Below are 17,750 nucleotides of genomic sequence, written 5' to 3' on the forward strand. Positions count from 1 at the left end.
ATAGATAGATAGATAGATAGATAGATAGATAGATAGATAAATGGATGGATGGATGGATGGATGGATGGATGGATGGATGGATGGATAGATAGATAGAAAGTGGATGGATGGATAGATGGATGGATGGATGGATAGAAAAGTAGATAGATAGATAGATAGATAGATAGATAGATAGATAGATAGATAGATAGATAGATAGATAGATAGATAGATCGATAGATCGATGGATAGAAAAGTAGATGGATGGATGGATGGATAGATAGATAGATATATCGATAGATAGAAAAGTAGATGGATGGATGGATGGATGATAGATAGATAGATAGATAGATAGATAGATAGATAGATAGATAGATAGATAGATCGATGGATAGAAAAGTAGATGGATGGATGGATGGATAGATAGATAGATATATCGATAGATAGAAAAGTAGATGGATGGATGGATGGATGATAGATAGATAGATAGATAGATAGATAGATAGATAGATAGATAGATAGATAGATAGATAGATAGATAGATAGATAGATAGATAGATAGAAAAGTGGATGGATGGATAGATAGATAGAAAAGTGGATGGATGGATGGATGGATGGATGGATGGATGGATGGATGGATGGATGGATGGAGACATGAGACCAAACAATGCAGAAGAGCTGAAGACCGCTATTGAAGCATCTTGGTCTTCCATAACACCTCAGCAGTGCCACAGGCTGATAGCATCCATGCCACGCCGCATAGAGACAGTAATTAATGCAAAAGGGGCCCAAACCAAGTACTGAGTACATATGCATGATTATGCTTTTCAGAGGGCCGACATTTCTGTATTTAAAATCCTTTTTTTTTTTATTGATTTCATGTAATATTCTAATTTTCTGAGATTCTGAATTTGGGATTTTCATAAGCTGTAAGCCATAATCATCAAAATTATATCAAATAAAGGCTTGAAATATCTTACTTTGCTTGTAATGAGTCTATATAATATATTAGTTTCACCTTTTAAGTTGAATTACTGAAATTAATGAACTTTTGCACGATATTCTAATTTTTCGAGTTTCACCTGTACAGTATGATATGAAAGTTGAATATAAAATGTTGCCTGTAACTTTGCACAGACAAGGTTATTTAGTGATTATTATCAAACTAGTCTTATATTAACATGTATTAAAATGTCTTGTCGCTATATTTTCAAAATTTTTAAAAATAAAATGTTTATTGGAACATTTGTCTCTGTGGAATGTCTTGGCCCATAGACTTCCATTGTAAGAGCTGTACAGTAAACATGCATCCAAAACACTACATATGCTGGTGAACAATAATGCTCGTCTTTTACAGGAGGGTGGGCTGTTTGAATCCCCATTATTTTATTGACGACTCCTGATTAATCAGAATTTCTCTCTCTCTCTCTCTCTCTCTCTCTCTATCTCTCAGGGCTGTCTATCCGCAGCGTGTGTTGGAGAGCTGACCGGATCCTGGCGGGAACTCAAGACAGTGAGATCTTTGAGGTGATGGTGCGGGACAGAGATAAACCATTGTTGATCATGCAGGGTCACTCTGAGGGGGAACTCTGGGCACTTGACCTGCACCCCAAACAACCCCTGGCAGTCACGGGCAGCGACGACCGATCTGTACGGTAAGTTGACTCCTCAAATGTAAGCGATAATCTACAGTCAGCAGGTCATCGCCACAAAATAATCTCAAACCGGGCTATCAGGACTCTTGTTGTGAATCGGTTTATTGTTCTCCGTTCCGTTCTGTTCTGGTGAGGAACGCCAACTGTTCACAATTCCCGATGCAAATTAAAGCATGTCCATACATGATTTCCTTCAAACCTTTGCTTTCTTTTTCCCCTCAGATTGTGGAGTTTGTCCGAACACACGCTTATCGCTCGGTGTAACATGGAGGAAGCCGTACGCAGTGTTTCTTTCAACAACGACGGCTCTCAGCTCGCTCTTGGCATGAAAGATGGATCTTTCACTGTTTTGCGTGTGAGGTACGATGGGCTTCAAGTCAAAGTTGGTCTCTGTACAATACCAGATCTGGTACCTCAGTGTCAAAGCATTCAGTGTCCAAATCAATAGTTAAGGCAACAAATAAACTGATGAAGATTTACCATTATGATTTGTTGACTAATCTTTAGCCATGTACAACTTTAGCACTTTTGAAATAAATAATGTTGTATTTACTCTGATTAAATATTATTATTATTATTATTATTTTCCATTTTGGTTGTGTTTATTTTTTCTGTTAAATAAATAGCAATTGTATTGTTTTGTTTTATTTCCAGTAAACAAACAAATTAAACGTTTTTTATGTTTAATGTTTTACCATTTTGTTGTTATTGTTTTGTTGTTTTAGGTGTAAAACATGCAGTTAGCATAAAGCCATTAAACAATAAATTTGTTTTGCTTTGTTTTGTGTTTTGTTTTAGGTTTTTTTTATTTTTGGGGGGATCTATCTCACGGGTTTAGCGCCCTGTAGGTTTTTGTATTGTTTTCAAGTTTTATTGCCTGTAAACAAACTAATTAAACGTTTCTTTACTTCAGATTTAGCCCATTTAGCAAACCCATTAAACCATTTTTGTGGTTTTTTGCTTTGATTTGTAGTTTTAGGTTTATGGCCAGTTAGCAATAACCAATTAAACCGTTTTTGTTGTTGTTGTTTGTTTGTTTGTTTTTGTTTTTTTGCTTTGTTTTGTTTTTTGTTTTGTTGTTTTAGGTTTATGGCCAGTAATTAACCCATTAAACCATTCTTGTTGTTTTGTTTTGTGTTTATGGCCAGTTAGCACATAATTTGTTTGGGGGGGAACTAACTCATGGGTTAGTTTAGTGCCCTGTATGTTTTTGTATTGTTTTTTGAAAAATTAATAATTTGAATGTACCAAGTTAGAAGCATTCCTGTATATTATATATCATTAGCTGAGAGAGACTTTCTTTCCCATATAGCAAAATTGACATTATTATTATTGTGAAGTATTTTATTATTTGTACAAATAAATATACATAAAGTCATGTACAGGCAGATTATATTAAGGTTGAGAAGGATTTTACGGAGCCCTTATGAGGACAGGACGAATATTTCTTTCTGAAATAGTTTTGCATTCCATCGCAATACTTTTACCGTGCTTTTACTAAAATAACCATATTTGAACCTTATTATTAATAGAAATACCATAGTACTAATACAGGAAAAGAAAAACTATGATAATAAAAATCATAATTTTGTGTTTATTTTGATTTGACTAAACTATAGTAACCACAAGATCAACATGTTTACTATATGGATACAGTTTACTGTATTAAAAGCATGATTTCCGCCTAAAAACATGGTTACTTAACTTACTTTTCATAGTTACTACAATATTACTATAGAAAAAACATGTTTTATGCCATAAACTACTACAGTCTACAATAATGGTAGCACTTTATTATACGTTTACATTTGTTAACATTAATAAATGCATTAGTTATCAATAAATAACAACAAACTAAATATTTTTGCAGTATTTATTAATATTTGATAATATTAGTCAATAAAAAATACAATTGTTCACACGTACTTCATGTTAGTTCATAGTGCTTTAATTTTAAAAATGTGATTTAAAAAATTGTATTTAAAAAATGTGTTACTATGTATTTAAAATGACATTAACCAAGATTGATAAATCTAGTAAATAAAGTGTTACTGCAATATTACTATAGTTAAACCAGTTAAAGGATGGTATTTGCATAGTAAAACCATGATACCCACAAAATTATGATTTTTATTACCAGTTTTCATTTTCTTGTATTATCACTATGGATTCACAAAGAATATCATGGTTAAAATATATTTACTGTAGTAAAACCATTTTAAATGTATTGCGAGGGAACGCAAAATTTCAGAAAACAAATTCCCACCCTGTCCTCATATGGGGCTCCGTAGGATTGTAATTGTGCAAGAAAATAATAACTTATTAGTAATTTAGCAACATTGGGTATTGTTATTGTAGCCTAATAATAATTAAAATAATTAAATGTTTTATTTTTGAAAATAATAATAATTAAATTTGTATTTATGAAAATAATAAAATAAAGAAAAATATTTAAATTGTTCATCACTCCATTGCATTACAGGGATAATCGTGGTCTCTTTTGAAAGAACAGACTTGATGTTCAAAAGTTAGAATGAATAAAAGTAATGATGAAAAATATTTAGAAAAGCTCAAATGCATATGTAAAGTAATCAGCTAATTTTGTATTATTTTTTATATGAAATAATATATGACACTGACCTTGTTTATGGATGGAAAAACAATGGGGCTAAAGTTCTATTTCAAATTTGAGGATCATAACTTTTTGGGTCTTATGAAGCATTTTCCAAGACCATGTCATGTGATTTTGGCTGCATGTAGCATTAGCCATTAGCATTAGCTCCATGAATGCGGAATGTAAACAGGACAAATTACACATTATCTAGTGCATATATCTTCCAATCATAATTGAGTTGTTATAACAGTGTTATAACATTAATAGAATGTGGATTCCATTCATAGAATAAGGCAAAAATCTGATTATTTACAAAATATATAGAATATATAATTAATATTTTCATAATATACCAAGTTAGAGAGTTCCCTGTGTAATTTACAGCATGTCATTTACAAATGAAAGCAAAATGGACCTTATAATTGAAATATACCCAAATGAATCAGAATCAAATCAAATCTGGAAATCTGTATCTATACTGTTGTAGATAGATGACTATATTAACTGCTTTCAAAAAGATACAGTTTCATAATAGCTTTCCCAACACTACGATATGCACAAACTGAGGTGTTTTCCTGTTTTCTAGGGACATGACAGAGGTGGTCCACATTAAGGACAGGAAGGAGGTCATTCATGAGCTCAAGTTCTCCCCCGATGGATCCTACTTGGCCGTGGGCTCCAACGACGGCTTTGTGGATATCTACGCAGTGGCTCAACGCTATAAAAAAGTGGGAGAGTGCAACAAGTCAACCTGCTTCATAACTCATCTGGACTGGTCTGTGGACAGCCGCTTCCTGCAATCTAACGACGGAGCAGGAGAAAGATACTTCTACAGAATGCCAAGTAAGTGTGTAACATGTTTATTAAAGGGATAGTTCTGGGTGAATGAAGATAAATAAAGATAATAAATGAGTGTTTCTGTTTTTAGCTGGTAAATTCCTGCCTAAGGAAGAAGCCAAAGGGATCCATTGGATGACGTGGACTTGCGTTCTCGGCCCAGAGGTGAATGGAATCTGGCCCAAATATTCCAACGTCAATGACATCAATTCTGTGGACGCCAACTACAGCAGCGCTGTCTTAGTGACGGGCGACGACTTAGGCCTGGTCAAGCTCTTCAGATTCCCTTGTCTTAAAAAAGGTGAGAGGATTTACAACAACAAATCAGATAAAAGTCAACATCACAGCCTTCTCGGACTTATCGAACTAGTTCTCATGAAGCCTTTCAAAAACATGTTTGGGTCATATTTAATGGCCGATAGTTTATTAATGAATTTCTTTTGTTTTTAAGGTGCAACTTGATTCTTGAGATTCACCCATACATTAACAAATACAAACATCATTTTTTCAGCTGCCAAATTTAAGAAATACATCGGCCATTCCGCCCATGTGACAAATGTGCGCTGGTCAAATGACCTCCAGTGGGTTCTGAGCACGGGCGGAGCGGATCACTCTGTGTTCCAGTGGAGATTTCTGCCCGAAGGAGTCATGAATGGAGTTCTGGAGCCACTGCTGCAAGGTGATGTCATCCACTGATAGTTTCACTCAATAGAAATGAGTATTAAAATGACACTTACCTAAATAAGCTGATGTTAAATTATAGTAAAATTGCTTAATCCTTATGGTTTATTGGTTAAAATAATGCCCTATAGTAGCTGAAAAGTTGTAGGTTCAGATCCCAGAGGTATAGTGGCATCACTGCAGCATGTTTATTGTGTTTATGTAGAGTCCCACAGACACCCTACACCAATCCCTAGCCCTAAACCTAACCCTAACCTTCCCTTAAACATTTTTACAACAGTTTTACTACAGTTACCATATTATCACCACAGTATTTTGTAGTAAAATCATAGTAAACACAAAATGAAACATGGTTACTATATTAACAGCATATGGTTTAGCTCATTAAAAATATGTCTTCCGGCCAAAAATATCATTACTACCGTATAACTATAGTAAAACCGTGGTTTAATAAATAATATTTATTATTTTAAGTTGTATTTAAGGAAATATTAAGAGTGGAGAAAGGAAACGGGATGGGACATCGTGAGACAAAAGGCAGAATCGAACCCAGGTTGTCTGTACAAAAAAAATCCACACCACTGCAGTGACACTAGGGGGCGCTGTTTGTCTTTAACCCTTTAAGCTCTGATGGGCCAGTCCATGAGAAAACAGTCTTGACCAACACAAAATAGTTATCATTTGAAAGATTAGAAGTACTTTACAATGCATGTAAGCATTATGACCAAAACTGAACAAGTGCTTTGAAATTTGCAGACAAATCAGAAGTGCTCTATTTTGATCATTTATATTATTAAAAATGTACACTGCACGTATTATTGAAATCAGTAAAAACATCAAACTCATCAAATAGCCGCGTGTCATATTTCGTTGGAAAGTTTTACTCGCAGACAAAAACATAGCGAGTAAGAGCCAAGTCTTTGACAATTATGTTGGTGTTGCTTATATGCCACGTTTTCACTTATAAATTCTCGAAAATTAAGTGGAACTTCAAACTTCACATAACATTACTTATAGGTGATTATCGTTCAAGCGAGCCCACACACAAGATAATCAGATGTATAGATCATTAGATAATCAACATGAAGCACAATGTTACATATGACCACCAGGAGATGGCGCCAAATACACGACACAGACTCAATGATGACTCAAATGACACAGAATGAAACTCATTCTGTGAAATCTCATGACTAAAATCATGTGTGCATGCTATGCAAACCTTTAGTCATTGTTTGTTTGCATGTGTAATTAGTTCTTATGTACATTTATTATGTTTTATTTGTTTGGAGATGTTTTTGGACACTATGATAAATTATTTTTGTAATGCTAAAACTTTTGATTGCTCTGTCGTATAATAGGCTATATCATGACATTTTTTTAAACGTTTTCTTTACAGTGATACCAAACACTTGAACCTCCTTGTTTTTTTGTCAAATTCTACCAGACTATTGGAGTGCAAATAGCCACGCTGTGTGGCAGGTGCTATTTACACCTAGTGCCAATCACTCCATTATATTATATGTCTCATTTTGATGTGAACCTTAGTTGTTATAACTAATTAGGGAAAGTCCTGCGCAAGAATTGGATAAGCTTCCTCTGAGTTATACACTGCCGCACCGTGGTGCGGACAAATTTGGCAATGGAAAAATGGTCACTGGTGTAAAGGTGTTAATTATTATTTTGAAAGATTGGAATGAAACAGGAATATACAACTGTTTTTCCATACACAGAAGGGTATGCCGACTCTAACAGCGGTGAATCAGACTCCGACCTGTCCGACGTTCCCGAGCTGGACTCCGACATTGAACAGGAGGCTCAGATGAACTATGAGCGACAGGCAAGAGACACTTTAAAACTCCAACGAAATACTGTCTTTTCTCCCGCAGAGACATGATATTGTCATCATATGGAGTGGCCATATGGAGTGTTTTATATAACATCCATGCTCCACTGCATTAATGCTGTTGCTCATTATTTTTTACAGCTGATTGGCTGGCTGGTTTCCCGTTGTTGCCCTTTAAGCTTCATTCTCTCTGTCTGAGTGTGTTTTCAGTGGATTTTACCCCGTAACACTTCTCCAAACATCCCGCAGGTTTATAAGGAAGATCTTCCTCAGTTGAAAAAGAAACTGGCCGGATCTCTAAAGAGGCAGAAAGCTCCAGACGAGGGGCTTCACCTGCAGTTCGTCCACGGGTAAATTTACATGTCAGACTGAAATGAAATGTGTGTTTGTCTATTGTGAGCAAAATAGTATATGTGATTCTACGTATTGCTCACATTCAATGTATTGCATAGCTATGGGGGCCAATTTGTGCCAATCATATGAAAGTTAATTAATTAATAAACAGAAAAAGATAGGATAATGTACAGTCAGATGGTCGGGTAATCAGGACCCCGATGTGATGCTTATTGCAATTTCTGCTTATTATATGAGAAAAGAGAGCGAGCAGAGTGTAACCCGATCTCTTGACAAGTCATAATAACAGTGCGAGTTGGCTCGTACAAATACGTTCGACATTGACTCCCATAGAGAAAAATAAACGTACCAACAAACGATGCTATTCAAACTGATGTGAAACAGAGACATGAAACTGGCACAGAAGTGTAGGAAATGGGTTGCTCTTGACAATGGTCGATTATACACTTTAGCTCTCATTTAGTGGAATGCAGAGACTGACCAATTGGAATCAAGTATTCAAGGCCTCAACACATGATTTGAGGTGCCATTGATTTCTCATATGGCACAAAGGGATGACAGATGTTCCTCACGAGTGACTATTAATGGTCTCTCTCTTTGTCTCACAGGTACAGAGGTTGTGACTGCAGGAATAATCTGTTTTACACTCAAACTGGAGAGGTTGTGTATCATGTAGCGGCTGTAGCTGTGGTTTATAACAGACAGCAACACACGCAGCGGTTTTACCTCGGTCATGATGATGATATCCTGAGCCTTACCGTACACCCGCTCAAAGACTATGTGGCAAGTGGACAGGTAAAGAGAAGACTGAATCCAACAATTAAGCGCAACAGTGTCATGAGTTAGGTTTTTCTTCCCTTTTTGAGTCTCTCACACACTCTCACACACTCGCACGCACACGCACGCAGACACACCCACACACACACTCTTTCTCTCTTCTGCTTCGTTCTGCAGGCTTCTCTCTCTACCCGCACCTGTTAGTCATCGCAATCAGTGCTCGCGCTGATTTGCTTTGACACCTGTTTCTACTTTTCCCTTAAGTGAGCACCCTTTATCTGGTGTCTGTTTTGGTTGATTCTTTGTCGGATTATTGTTGCATGTCACACGTTACGTCTTCTGCGACCTTCATGGCTGTACAGTTCGGTGCTTACCCTGTCTTGTCCTGTTTTTCTGCATCAGTCTCGCTTCGTAGTATTTTCCGTGCCCTGCTGTTGCTGCTGCATGTGAACCTGTTCGGTTCTCTCTCCCTGACTGAGACCTCTTCTCCTGTTCACCTAGTCTGCCCCAAGGGAGTCCTGATCTGCTTACTCATCGTGACAGGAGTCTGCCCTTCTCTTTAAGTTACTTTATCCAGTTCTCTGTGCTTTAACGAGAGACTGCCTTTGTTTGTTAGTACTTCATTAAAGACTGTTATTTCTGTCATCTCTGCCTTTGGATTCATCATTTTCACCGTGACAAACAGTGCCCTCCTAAAGGATTTGTGCCATTTATTTTTAGTTGTAAGTCATGAACCAAACCAACCAGCTCTGAGGTGAATCACAACATTACAAACTTTGATTTAAAGCAAAAAGACAAAGATACTGTGAACTTAACATCTTTAATGAGGGAATGAACTACAATCCCATAAAGCATTGCGCATGATGTAATCAAATTAAAAACGATACCAAGATATAAAACTATTGATTTAAAGTTGTTGATTATAAGTATAGAAACAACATTTTTTAATTGCAAAATATTCATATACTGTAGTTTGAGAGTGTATGGAAACCGACTTGATTGCTTTATTTCTCTGATTGGTGGATTTTCCCCCTCAGGATAATGGGTAGTGTATTTCTTCACCACAAACGCTGCTATTAAACCATTTTTTTTGTTATTTTATTATTATTAAGTTGAAATAACCTGGAAGCATATATCATCGATTAACAACCTCGGAGCTCATGGTAGGCCTAGCTTAAAGGTTTGTAAGTTATCGTTAATAATCAATTCCCTTCTGGAGAATATGTACCAGAACCAGACTGTTGCACTCTATTACAAAAATACTTTGTTTGTTGGTTGGTGTTTTAAATTCTGATCATATTTGCCTTTCTGTGCATGTTGAATTGGCATGTTTCAGGTGGGTCGAGATCCAGCTATCCACATCTGGGACATCCAAACGCTCAAGTGTTTATCTTTATTGAAGGGTCAACATCAGAGAGGGGTGTGTGCCCTAGAGTTCACAGGTCAGACCCTTACTCACATTTTAAAACCACCTGAGAAACCATTGAGATTTTAGTCACATTTTTTGGTACTTTACTTGGTAGTTTTTACCATTAGTTTCCCATACATTTAAGAGCTTTTTTCCAAATCAAGTTTTAACATAAATACATTTAGTCAAAAACAAACAAACAGCCATTTTAGCTTGTGTAACCATAAAATAGCAACTTATATGAACAATGTTTAATGACAAATATGTATTGTATATGAGTAACACCACTAACACTGTCAAATTTGACAAACTTTAGACAGATTTCACCAAAATGATGAGAGCTATCAGACCCACCAAAAGCTCTCAAGGTTCATGAGATCTCTTCAAACAAAAAACTGAATAATGATCTGTTGAGTAACACCACTGACATTGAAACTTTGGTGTTTGAGTAAACCTAAAAGTACTCAAAGCCATCTCCATCAATGTTTGGTGAACTGTGGAGATATTGAGCAAAATTTGGACACACTTGATTGAACTTGTGTTTTTCAGAATCTCTTAACAATAGAATTATGGGCCAAGCATCGAAGGTGCGTACAGTAGGCGACTATTGTATCTGTTAGTGTTAATGTTATTATTATTAATTAGCTCATAGACTTGAAGAAAAATGGATTCCCATAGATCCATACATAGGAAAGTTGTGAAATTTGGCAGACTGATAGAGGATACTCTCATATGTAACTAACCCAAATTTGGGGAATCTAAATCAAACCCTCTAGCGAGAACAACTGTTCAAATTTGCACACACATTTTGGCTTATAAAGTTTGAACCATAAGGCCTAGAACTAAATAATTCTTCCTCTGATACCATGTGTCATGCCGTGTCACAATCCTTGCAAACGTTTCGAAGCTCCACCCACTAGATTTTCCACCATTTCGAATTTCGAACTCGCTCAAAATTTAGCAAGTTTATCTAGAGACACTCATGACCAAAAGTTGTGGAATTCATGATGATAGACTCATTTGTTTTCTTACACTACATCAACAAATTTGACGGCAAGCACGCCAAAATGGACATGAGGCTGGATCTTCGCAGCCTTAGAGAATTCACACGAAATTTAGTATATGTCAACACAAGCATGATTTCAGGGTACCTGCACAGTTTCGACGCAGTGCCATCTAGTGGTCACAAAACATGAAACATTTCTATTTTTACTTTTAACTTCTAAATAGTTTGGTCTCTTTAAATTACTTGGGGAATACAAAGTTGAATGATACCCAATTTTTCTATGTCAGGCATATTGGGCATTTTAAATTTTGTCTTAAATTGCTTAATTATGAAATTTGGTATTTGTCATTGAAGCCATGTCCTGAAGGTATTCAAAATGTTTGGGAACAGCACCACCTAGTGGTCAATTTATATAATAAAATATTACTAACGTTTAAAAAATGTTGGTTTAATTACATGAGACTTGTGCCATTAGCTACCTTGGTTCATGCCATGAACGATGATACCAAATTTGCCATGGTCGGCCATACTTCCTGTCTGCCATTTTGAATTTCATTGAAAGCCTACTTTTTCAAACTCTTCCTAGGCCGTGCGTCCGATTTGCATGACATATTCTATGTATCATCTAGAGATACTCATGAGAAAAAGTACTAAATGGTTTTTGTATAAGCCAAGTGTTTTTGAATAACACATCAAGGAATTAGATGGCAAAACTCCTAAAAGGATCTGAGGCTGGATCTCAGCAACGCTTTGGCATATTGACATGAAACATTGTCACCACACCATGACTGCACCACATACATTTGGTGAAAGCGCCATCTAATGGTCAAAAGTTATTATGAATTGTGTTGTAATATAAGCAATGTTCTGCTTTTCTTGAAATTATAATCAGTGATGTGTAAACATACTTCCTTACATGCAGTTGGTGTGCTTGGCCCTGTAATTGCTGCTTAAATTCTAGAGACTGTTGTGTGTGAAAATCCCAGAAATACTCAATTCAGCCCGTCTGCCACCAACAATCCTGCCACGCTCCAAATCACTGAGATCAAATTTTTTCCCCATTCTGATGGTTGATGTGAACACATTAGCTGAAGCTCCTGACCTGTATCTGCATGATTTTATGCACTGCACTGCTCCCACATGATTGGTTGATTAGATAATCACATGGATGATTGTTGCTGCCAGATGGGCTGATTTGAGTATTTCTGTAAACGCTCTGTACAATTGTGCTGAGAAGAATATCATCTTAGGATGCTGTTCTGAGATGCAGGTTGGTGCTGTTTTGGCACCAACACTCTTACTCCTATTTGTGTTATTGAAAAGTTTCAACTTCACTATTGTTCTAAAATGTTGAAAATAGTAATAGTAAAGAATGACAATGTGTCTCCAAACTTATGACTAGTTGTGTATATCCCAGTCTGGTCTTCATTTGTCCACTGTAGCGGATGGCAAGAGTTTGGTGTCTGTGGGCATCGATGAAGATCACTGTATAGTCATCTGGGATTGGAAGAAAGGTGAAAAACTGGCCAAATCCAGGTAAAACAGACCTTTTCAACTATTTCATCCAATAATCAGTATATATGTATAAAATGAGCTCAATCAAGGAGGTCTCTCTCTCTCTCTCTCTCTCTCTCTCTGCCGTAGAGGACACAAAGATAAGATCTTTGTGGTGAAAGGAAATCCGTTCCGCATGGATAAACTTGTCACGGTGGGCATGAAACACATCAAGTTCTGGCTGCACACAGGTAAAGGATGTTAAAGTAAAACATGATGCACTGTAACCCAAATTACCACAGTGACTGAGCAAGAGAAAATGTTAATATGGATTGGGCTGTTAACTATTTTGCTATAACTGTCATTATAAAGTCTGACCCACTTTATAGCTTACAAACTGGTCCACAGGTCACTTATTATGTGGCATTTAGGAGCAGGTAACTGAATATGACAATGCCACAATAATAGACTGGCCTGCAACAAAGTTGTAGCTCTTTCAAAGAATAACGCAGAAACTTTCAGTGTACAGTTGTGACCACATAACAAATGTTTTTTAGAAAACACGTGTACACTTCCCAGCTAGCAAATTTATGTTCTTAAAACATTTTCCAAACAGAACATTGTGGTTGTGGGAACATGAAAATGTCCAGTTTTCTTAACGTTAGTAGAATGTTGTTTAAGGCTAATAACGTTATAAGGATGTTCCATTAATGTTTTATTTACAACATTTGTTCCAAACCTTTCAATAATGTTAGTCAAATTGGTTGGAACGTTCCCTGTTTTATATATATATATATATATATATTTTTTTGTTTTTTTTTTTTTTTTTTAAATAAATGTAATTGCTTTTTAAACTAATATCACACTTTTCAACAAGTTACAAAATTTGAGGTATCATTCATCTCTGTAGTGCAAACATTAATTAAAGCCACACTGCCTGGTTGCCAGATTGCACAAAATAAATATAACATTAGGCAGAATATTTCCACTTTGCACATGTATAAATCTCAAATTGGGGGTGTTGCATATCTTATCTGTCAACCCTTTGGATGTTAAACCCTTGTGGAGGTGCGTTTGTCCCAATGCAAGATAACTGAAATGTGGGGGCCGGATCCGGCCCGCGGGCCTTAAGTTGCCCAGATCTGCTTTAAGTCCTGTAAGTTGCGAGGTGGGGCCTCCATGGATCCCACAGATGCTCAATTGGATTGAGATCTGGGGAATTTGGAGGACAAGTCAAAACAAACTATTTGCCATGTTCCTCAAACCATTCCAGAACAATCCTTGCAGTGTGACAGGGTGCATTATCCTGCTGAAAGAGGTCACTGCCATCAGGGAATACCGTTGCCATGAAGGGGTGTATGTGGTCTGCAACAATATTAGGTAGGTGGTACATGTCAATGTAACATCCACATGAATGCCAGGACCCAAGGTTTCCCAGCAGAACATCGCACAGATCATCACACTGCCATTTTGGAGATGCTCTATGTCAGTCGTCTAGCCATCATAATTTGGCCCATCACTGTTCAGATCATTTTTGATCTGAATAATTTAGTTTTTATTTATTTAATTTAATTTCTTTTTTTTCTCTCCCCAATTTGGAATGCCCAATTCCCAATGCGCTCTAAGTCCTCGTGGTGGCGTAGTGACTCGCCTCAATCCGCGTGGCGGAGGACGAATCTCAGTTGCCTCCACATCTGAGACCATCAATCCGCTCATCTTATCACGTGCCATGTTGAGTGTTTTAACGCGGAGACCTAGCGCATGTGGAGGCTTCACGCTATTCTTCACGGCATCCACACACAATTCACCACATGCTCCACCAAGAGCGAGAACCACATTATTGCGACCATGAGGAGGTTAACCCAACGTGACTCTACCCACCCTAGCAACTGGACCAATTGGTTGCTTAGGAAGCCTGACTGGAGTCACTCAGCATGCCCTGGATTCGAACTTGCAACTCCAGGTGTGATAGTCAGCGTCTTTACTTGCTGAGCTACCCAAGCAACCTTTAATCTTAACACTTTATTTTTGTTTTCTTAATAAAAAATGGTTTTCTTTATCTAAGTGGTACAAGGCTTGGTGACTTTTCATAACTGAACACAAAAAAGATTTGGGGCTATGTTAGATGAGTCTTGTTGGTTTTATCAAACAGTCCCCCATTCATATGGTTTGGGTCAAATATGACCCACCATAGGAAATGAATGGGTGAGACTATAACAGAGCAATTTTTTTTAATTTGTCAAATAAAAATCAATAAATCAATCAGCCACAATGTGGAACACACGTACACACGCCCCACACACACTTCAAGTTCAGATCAAAGTCTTAGTCTAACCCTACTATGAGAAAATGTATACTTTGGTGTTGGAGCTGCACACTGTGGTCAGGTTTGACTAGAAGCATATTGTGGTATTGTTGCATAATCTCACCCTCAAACACAAGGGCTACAGTTTTACAAATAATTTACATAACTTTTATAATTTGTAAATATACTGTATATCAAATGCATAACTTGTGATAATATCTAGAAATTGAGAGATCAGCCAACACTATAGTTTGTGGGGATCCATATTCTACATAGTTTTGCCTCTAGAGCATCACACTGCCTCCGCCGGCCTGCCTTCTTCCCATAGTGCATCCTGCTGCCATCTCTTCCCCAGTTAAACCATGCACCCGGCCGTCCACACGATCTAAAATGTGATTCATTAGACCAATTCCCCTTCTTCCATTTCTCCATGGTCCGGTTCTGACGCTCATGTGCCCATTGTAGGTGCTTTCGGCGGTGAACAGGGGTCAGCATGGGCACGCTGACTGGTCTGCGGTTACGCTGCCCCATACGCAGCAAGCTGCGATGCCCTGTGTGTTCTGACACTTTTCTATCATGGCCAGCATTACGTTTTTCAGCCATTTGTACTACAGTAGCTCTTCTGTGGGATCGAACCAGACGGGCTAGTCCTCGCTCCACACATGCATCAATGAGCCTTGGGCGCCCATGACCCCTGTTGCTGGTTCAACGTTTGTTCTTCCTTAGAATATGTTTGAAACATTGATTATTTTTGCAATTCTGTTTGGTGATGCTAGTGGAACAGAAATTACACACTTCAACTTTAAAGACTTCAGAACCAATATTAATTATGTTATGAAAAATATTTCTCATTGCAGGTGGAGGATTAACATTCAAGAGGGGCATTTTTGGAAATGTTGGTAAGCATGAAACCATGATGTCCGCCTGCTACGGGCGCTCCGAGGATCTGGTGTTTTCTGGGGCTACGACTGGCGACGTATACATCTGGAAAGATACTACTCTTATAAAGAGCATCAAAGCTCATGATGGCCCCGTGTTTGCTATGTGCTCTTTGGATAAGGTGATTTTCTTACATGGAAAATATCTTTAAAACTGTTTTTCTTTTAAATGGCATTTTTGTAAATGGATGTTTCTGTAGACTTTTAGAAAGTAAAGTTTTTTAAATTTTTTATTTGCTAAATAACTATTTCCAGCAGTAAATGTACATGCATTTATATTAGCCATCCTGCTCTCTAGATATCAGTGTGGGCATCAGCCATTGAAAACCCCATATTAGTCAAATGCTAGTTATGAATAATGTGCTGAAAAAGGAAGACAGAATTGTTTGGTGAAGGCTGGGTAAAAAGTTTCCTAGTCCGTTTTAATGAGAACTTCATTTAACAAAAAGACAAAAGTTGAAATTTGTTTATTTTTAATACAACTCAACCTCTGGGACTTGAAGTCGAAGAAACACCCATATTTTGTCATTTATTGTGTGTTATGATCTATAGGGTTTTGTGACAGGTGGTAAAGATGGAGTCGTGGAACTCTGGGATGACATGTTTGAGAGATGTTTGAAGACGTACGCCATAAAGAGGGCGGCACTCTCACCTTCATCAAAGGGTACGTTGAACTCCAACAAACAGCTGATGTCTAAATTACTCCTGATGCAGAAATCTGCACTTTATAAAGACAGTTCACCCAAAAATAAAAATTGTTCAATGTTCGAATTTCTCATGTGTATTCAGGACTGTTGCTTGAAGATAACCCCTCCATCAGAGCAATCACTCTAGGACATGGACACATCCTAGTGGGCACCAAGAACGGAGAGATCCTGGAGATTGATAAGAGTGGCCCCATGACTTTGCTTGTACAGGTGTGAATAAATAACAAAGAAACGTTATGATGTAATACAAAATATTAGCCATTCTGCACTATTTCATGGTCACTTATCAAACGTAAAATTAGGGACATTGACCATGTTAACTCATTCATAGATGGTCAGTTCCCTATCTGTGACTCACTCGATATTGTGTCGATGTAGTGACACTAGGGGTCACCCTTGGGAGCCCCAAACACCTCTAATCTTTGAGAAAAGGCCAATGGAAATTGGCGAGTGGAATTTGAATGCCACTCCCCCGGACATACGGGTATAAAAGGAGCTGGCTCGCAACCACTCATTCAGATTTTTTCTTCGTAGCCGAGCGGTGTTGATGTATTCCACTGCCAATCCATTCCCCTCTGTAGAAAGCAAGCGTTCTCCACGGCTGTTGGATTTCATGACGCATCACAGCGGTTTCTCCCCCTCTTGCACTGATTCTCGCAGGAACGCCCCTGGGCGCTTTGACAGCGTGCGTTGAGTGCTAAAAGAGGATATTTCCCCCTAAAAGAGTATATATTCCCTAAAAGAGTAGGCACTGACAGAAAGCATCTTTTTAAAGATGCCTTTCCAGTTATGTGCAGTTCCTGGTTGCGGTCGTTATCTTTCCACTTCTGACAGTCACGATCGCTGACTTACATGTTTGGGCTCCAAACACGCTGAGGTATCTTTGGTGGATGGTTCATGTCTGCACTGCGAGAGCATGACTATGGCCACGTTGCGATCGCTGCTTTCCTTCCTCAGAGGGAAAGCCACTCCAGCTGCTCCCTGCCCCGGTTCTTCTGCTCGTGATTTGGGGGTTGGGTGATTTGGGGACTTCAATGGAAGGAACTCCACTGGGTGAATCCCCACGGATCTCCCATTCCCCAGCACGCTTGTGCACCCCGGTTGAGTTTTGGGATGAGTCAGCCGACCCGCTTCAGTGCAGGTTCGACC

General features: G+C 37.9%; 2 protein-coding genes across 4 annotated transcripts in view; one reads left to right on the top strand and one right to left on the bottom strand.

The window, feature by feature from the left end:
- LOC127625863 (tudor domain-containing protein 3-like) overlaps positions 1–17,750 on the bottom strand; it is a 636,076-nt gene that overhangs the window by 500,195 nt on the left and 118,131 nt on the right. The gene's annotated exons all lie outside the window — the stretch shown is intronic.
- LOC127625859 (echinoderm microtubule-associated protein-like 6) overlaps positions 1–17,750 on the top strand; it is a 63,892-nt gene that overhangs the window by 22,664 nt on the left and 23,478 nt on the right. For all 3 annotated transcript variants that reach the window (XM_052101275.1, XM_052101277.1, XM_052101276.1), the window contains exons 7-20: positions 1,433–1,634; positions 1,857–1,994; positions 4,835–5,091; positions 5,177–5,386; positions 5,597–5,764; positions 7,500–7,606; positions 7,862–7,962; positions 8,575–8,761; positions 10,080–10,185; positions 12,600–12,693; positions 12,802–12,902; positions 15,814–16,016; positions 16,447–16,558; positions 16,684–16,811. In XM_052101275.1, coding sequence (XP_051957235.1) covers positions 1,433–1,634; positions 1,857–1,994; positions 4,835–5,091; positions 5,177–5,386; positions 5,597–5,764; positions 7,500–7,606; positions 7,862–7,962; positions 8,575–8,761; positions 10,080–10,185; positions 12,600–12,693; positions 12,802–12,902; positions 15,814–16,016; positions 16,447–16,558; positions 16,684–16,811 — 2,114 coding nt within the window. The remainder of the gene's footprint in view (positions 1–1,432; positions 1,635–1,856; positions 1,995–4,834; positions 5,092–5,176; positions 5,387–5,596; positions 5,765–7,499; positions 7,607–7,861; positions 7,963–8,574; positions 8,762–10,079; positions 10,186–12,599; positions 12,694–12,801; positions 12,903–15,813; positions 16,017–16,446; positions 16,559–16,683; positions 16,812–17,750) is intronic.

This window comes from Xyrauchen texanus, chromosome 32 (assembly GCF_025860055.1).
Source record: "Xyrauchen texanus isolate HMW12.3.18 chromosome 32, RBS_HiC_50CHRs, whole genome shotgun sequence".
NCBI classification, from domain to species: Eukaryota; Metazoa; Chordata; class Actinopteri; order Cypriniformes; family Catostomidae; genus Xyrauchen; species Xyrauchen texanus.